General features: G+C 35.6%; 1 protein-coding gene across 2 annotated transcripts in view; it reads right to left on the minus strand.

Moving 5' to 3' along the window:
• Positions 1–5,470, minus strand: part of RICTOR (RPTOR independent companion of MTOR complex 2) — a 43,464-nt gene extending 37,994 nt beyond the window's left edge. For both annotated transcript variants that reach the window (XM_059833956.1, XM_009815206.2), the window contains exons 1-6: positions 5,420–5,470; positions 2,864–2,946; positions 2,108–2,195; positions 1,030–1,120; positions 829–895; positions 637–717 (exon numbers count right to left, since the gene is read on the minus strand). In XM_059833956.1, the coding sequence (XP_059689939.1) occupies positions 637–717; positions 829–895; positions 1,030–1,120; positions 2,108–2,195; positions 2,864–2,946; positions 5,420–5,453 (444 nt within the window). In that variant the 5' untranslated portion in view covers positions 5,454–5,470. The remainder of the gene's footprint in view (positions 1–636; positions 718–828; positions 896–1,029; positions 1,121–2,107; positions 2,196–2,863; positions 2,947–5,419) is intronic.
• Between the last annotated feature and the right edge of the window lie 595 nt (positions 5,471–6,065).

The following is a 6,065-nucleotide window of genomic DNA, read 5'->3' on the forward strand; positions in this document are numbered from 1 at the left end:
TCTATAGCAACATAGTTTAGGTTAAGAGAAGCTACTGCAAAAGATACGTTAGTTAGATGGAAGCAGAACGAAGCAAGATCCCTTCAGCTTCTCTGTAGCAGGGGCTACCCACAGCAGTGCTGAAAGAACACTCCACCAAGCTGGAGTTGCCTGAATGAACAATACCAAGTGCCCCAGCCACATCAAGCCAAACATGAAAAAAAAGTTTCACCTGCCTAGCCTGTGAGGCAGAAACCTAAACACACTGCCAGAAGGCTACAATCATTCTAAGGAAAGCAAAGATCACCAAATGGTCCTTTTCCCAAACACAGTAACAGATGGGTGACTTTGCAGGACTGCAGCTTAAAAATACAACTGGCTACTAAGGCAAGGAAGTATACTGGTGAGAGTTCTAGGCTGAGAGATTATCCTCGAAGCAGAACTGCTAGCACTTTCAATACTTTCCAAATGGCCTTCCTATTGATTTGTACTATTTTTAATATGCAAATTACCAGAAGATGTAATGTAAATTAACCCATTATTCTGATGAAAAGTAGATGTTCCAAGTTCGTAACAAAAATTCAAAGCTATAATAGGAAATACCTATTTACAACTAGCTACTAATATTACTTATTCTCAGCAAAAAGTTTTACTCACCATGTGCAAAAGTTCTCCTAAAAGGATAGTTGCTCTAACAGATACATGGTCATCACTACTCGTGATCACTTCAACCAGACCCTTCAAGAAGTTAAAAAAAATTATTACAACATTTAATGTATAATACCTTATTTTAACATTTACAGGAAAAAAAGTAGCAAGCACCTACTCAAACTTAAAGTCATTAGTTACCTCTAGAAGTCCATTGGTAATAAAAGCTGAAAGCACTAAAGCCAAGTAATTATCCATGAGATCAGGCCTAAGGAGAAAAAAAGTATGGAAACAGTTTAGAAAGTTCATTTCTTATTGTGTCTGCAAGAAAACAACAAATATTTTGCCAACACCACCACAAAACAAAACCACAGGTTTAGACTAAGTTCATTAAATGCTCACCTTGACCTGGCTCGATGGGGTAATATAGTTTTAGCTTCAGCAGCTACAAAGCCATCAGAAAGTCTCCAGCAGTCCTGAAACCTGCTTGGATCTAGAACAAGAAAATATGGACAATGGTAATTATAACATTGGATTTCATATTGTTTTTTAAATGATTGTCAGTTGGCAAATAAGAGTTCTTGCCAACAGATGTTACTTCAGGTTTCAAATTATAGAAAATTTTGTCAGAAGGGATCTCTAACAAGTAATCTAATTCACACTCCTGAACAAAGCAAGGTTAACTTCAAAGCTAGGACAAAGATTGTATCTAAGTATCAACCAAAATAATGACATTTCCAATTCATAAACACATTAAACTTGTTTAACAGAAGATATCATAACACCTAAAATTTTAAAATGTACGTCCCTATGTGGTAAAGTAGAAAGTTTGCAACAAATTATTATTTATCTATGTATAAATGTGGAACAAGGATTAAGCTTTTATAATCAACTGCATGACAAAACATTTATAACCAGAGTTTGTAGAAGAGAATTGCTGGAACATTAAAGGCTGAAATTTACTCCTTTTGGGCTCATACTTTTGCACTGTGAGAAAAAGCAGAGGATACTCTTGGGTTTACAAAGGAGTAATTCTAAAGATAAAAGACTAACTCTGCTAAATGCAAAGACATGAAAAAGCATACTCTTGCCCTAGGAAAAAGTCTGCTAAAGTGCAGTGGAGATAGCTAGCAGATACAAAATATACAGAAAAGACTGTGTAATAACTTTTCTGTAACGTTCACTAACACTTCTACATTACTAATGCTTCTAAAACTTCAAAGGAGTCTAATTTGTAGTAATGTGTTTACACAGTCTTTTGTGTAAATCCTCCATTATGGTCCACTGCTGATCTTTTATCAAACTTTCAACACTTACCAGTCGATAATTTTAAACAGGACTTCGAGAGCACCCAATGAATTCAGCCATGAAACAGTTAATATTGACATAATTTACAATATAGAGGACACACTGAAGGGCTGAAATTTGCAGAAGAGCTTAATAGACCGAGTTCGTATGTGAACTGGTTCTAAATACTTACCCACACTGAGAAGTGCCTCAATAAATTCTTCTGCGATAACAGGGAGAGGAAGGCGAAATATATCATAGAGAACTTCAAGCAGACCTCGCTACCAAAACAAAACAAAACAACAACAAAAAACCCACAACAGGAATTTTATAGATTTACAAAAATTGTCCTTTTGTTCCCTATTAATATTGACGCTGAGATTTCTACCAAGTGCTAAAATTGAGGTATTTGCTTCAGTGTTTCTTTTTTTGATAACACGTTTATTTTCATAAACTGAAGTATTTTGGAGAAGAAGGGAATTTTATTTTACTTTAGAACTGTGCCTTATTGTCACTATGAATTCTACAGTAGCTCAGGCTACTTGGATTACAGATTTTTAAAACAGTTGCTACTGCCATCACCAACTTCTTGATTTAATAGATAGTTGTGAAGAAACATTTTTATTTACCTCAGATTCAACTCTGATTATTATGCTTTAAACTCATAACTGCAGCTACTGTGAGCTCGCTTTGACTTGTGACCAAAGTAAAAATGAATTTATGTACTTTTCTCCCCTCCATTCCCTCCTCACAGACATACAGGGTATGCTTCCATTCTCACAGGAATTTTATAATTATAGACTTGAACTTGGGGTTCAAATAAACTCGAGGGTAGTGGTCTCCTAACTGGAGTCTGTGTTTAAACCACTAAACTGTTAAAATGTTAAGAATATGCTAATTAAAACATCCAATATTGTTCCTAAATCAGTACTAAATATTTACCACCTACCCTTATTTCCATATTTGGTATACAGAGTACCCCAATAAGAGACTGAATCCCAGAATTTCCAGGTTTGCACAGGCTGATAATACCTAGAAAACATTAAATACATAATAATATTCCCTCACCAAACAAAAAAGCATTCTTAAATTTGTTCCAGTTTGAGGACAAGCACAGATGACAGAGATTACTAATCATAAACATTTTCACTTTTATAACATCACCTCCTTTCCAAATCAGTATTTAACAAAATTTTCTAATCACAAAACTTTGTTTCCTCATTAAAAACTATAGCTACTTTTGCCCTTTCTACCGTGAACAGTATTTTCAAATTATCTGCAAAAACAACATTTACATGGAAGAAATGGCAGAAAGAAAAGATAAAATTGTCAATAAAGAATGCATCTTAAACCTGAAAGATTTGCATCATCTTGGCAAACTGTTTAGTTTCTCCATCAAAATCTGTATCTTAGCCTAATGATTATTCGGTTTCTTTTAATCTCAGGTGAATTCTAAACAGCAAGTTTAAACACACTTGAAATAACATTCTCTGTGCACCGTTTTAAACCACCTTTTCCCAAATGACCAGTGCTCATCTCCAGAAGTGTCCACACAGTAGATTTAACTCTGCATAAGATCTCAGAGCCTCTCTTATAATTGGTCCTTTGACATTGTATTTTTCTCAGGTAGTTTAATATTTCAATATTAATAGGGAAAACCTTCAAATTGTTTCTATGTGTTACAGAATACCACCTAAAGCTTACACTAATTTTCAGCCTCAATTTATAAACAGTCTCTTCATGAAAAATGTGGCTGCAAAGACAGTAACCGTGCTCATTTCCTTGACCGCTTCTCTTCATACTTCACAGAATAAATTAAAACTTACAGAAACATGCTATCTAGAAAACAAACAAGCTTCTCCAAAACGTAACTTTAAATTAACAAAAAGAATCCAGGTTTGCACACCTTTTGTCTTACATATCCTAAATAAACCCAAGCCATCATTTTTAAAAAATTACTAAAAGATGAAAAATATCACCTACTCATCTATTTGTTTTCACTAATACAAATTTAACTTTAATGATACGTGCTTTATATGAACTTGAAGAAAGTCCTCAAGTTCAAAGCTTCCACGTCACAAAAAGTTAAGACACGCACATGTGGCTGCAGACACTGTAAGGGCATTTAAATATGTTCCACAGTGCACCTCAGAGGCCTCTTCCAAGATCATATAGTGGCCACATCCCAGTTGCAATGCAGGAATAGATTTGGGTGCACGCAGTCAACGCTGCATGCCCTGATTTTATCTCTAAGGACACAATCATACATGAGGATAAAGGACATAGTAACCATCAGCTCTGAAGAATAACCCAGTCTGGAAAATAAGGAATAATAGAATACAGCAGATAGTATAGACAGGCAAAAAAAAACTCCACAAAGCCAAAACAAAAGCCAAGAACACCCTCAAGCCTGGTTTAGCTACATGTCTTTTGGGAAGACTGACAGTGTAAGGACATTTTTGTATTAGAAACATTTAAGATGTTGGTCTCCAACATAACAAGTAACATAAAAAAAGATGTAACAGTGAAAACGACATGGCAAGACAATTGTTTCTTCAGTCACTTGAACTTTCAGGTGTATGCTGTTAGTTCTAAGTGTCTGAATAAGGGAAGATGCAGCAATACTCCTATCAGAAACTGCTTCCTAGAAGTTTCAAACTTCCCAAGCTTCCTGCCCAAACAAGTGAGAACACATGTGAGAAACACTTGAAGGATACCTGGATATTAAATTAAGCTTATTGATTATTTTCAGAACATTAAAAAATAAAGCAAATAGTCTTACAATGAGAAAGGCTTTCTATACAGTCTGAATCTTTCTTAAGTATAGGCCGTAAAAATCCTACCCAAAATTTTGGTAAATAGTCATATCAACTGATTTGGTTTATTTGCAATACACTGTCTTGACTAAAAGAATGAGCAGTCCCTGAGGCAGTATCTTAATGTTAGATATTGTAATATTACAGAGAAAGGATTTAGAAAAATGCAAAAAACTGCTTTTTTGATTTAGAAATGTCTTCTACATGAAAAATCCCAAACTATGTCCATCTACAATTTCTCTTCAGCTATGGCACCTGGTAAAGCAGGTGCTGATGAAACTATTCTGTTGGTATCTCTTCACATAAGACAAAAAGATTTCTTATTTACAGTGGCAGAACCATCTCAAAGGCAAATTTTTATGATATGAAGTTATTTTCAACATCCTCTCACTCATCGAATGTCAAGAAGTACCATCAAGGTACAACTTGTAAGGTATTCCATACGGGGGGGGGTGGGGCTGGGTGGGTTGCGGGGGAGAAACTGCACCTTGTCAGTAGTCAAACTATGTATGCACCCTCCAATTTTACAATATCAAACCACATCTTAGTAGCATTGTAGGAAGGTGTTAATAGAAGTTAGACACATCAAATGAGACAGATTCTGTGTTTAAACAAACAACTCTTTTATACTAGAAAGTAAAATTCCCTTTCCAATCATCCAGATTCAAACAAACAAAAAAAAATCTTACCTGCCCATGATCGAAATGCTGCCACTATTCCCATTTTACTAGCTAGGAACCGTGCTTCTCTGTCCTCCCTGTCATTAAAACAACAAATGTCACAATACAGTTAATTACTATAAAACTAACAGTGTTACTAACACAGCAAGTAAAAAGTAGTTAACTGAGATTTTAGATGGGGGACAAAATACAGAGTAAGAGAAATCTTTTACGTATGCATATATGTGTGTACATGTAGTTACACAATGTGTATACACACAAAGATTACAATTTTTAAGTATTCTTACTTTGCCTTCTTCAGGGAAGTTTCCATGGTAGGAGAACAACATCACAAAGTAAACACCTGTATGTGGTCAGATGAATCACTCTGCACCTCCACTGACAGTGAGTCTACAGCAGGGACCTAAAGACCTAAGCATCTGATGCTATTTGATAATAAAAAAAACCCTGAGTAATTCAAGTTAGAAGCAGTCCCAGGAGGTGCCTAGTCCAAACTCCTGCACAAAGAAGTTGTCAGCTATGAGACCAGACCAAGTTATACTCAAGGCTTTATCCAGTTGGGTCTTAGAAACTCTCAAGGATGAAGGCTGCAGGACCTCTCTGTACAGCCTGTTCTAATACTTGACTGGCGTCACAGGAAATTCCCCCCTGCCTG

The sequence above is a fragment of the Gavia stellata genome, chromosome Z (genome assembly GCF_030936135.1).
Source record: "Gavia stellata isolate bGavSte3 chromosome Z, bGavSte3.hap2, whole genome shotgun sequence".
Classification (NCBI taxonomy): Eukaryota; Metazoa; Chordata; class Aves; order Gaviiformes; family Gaviidae; genus Gavia; species Gavia stellata.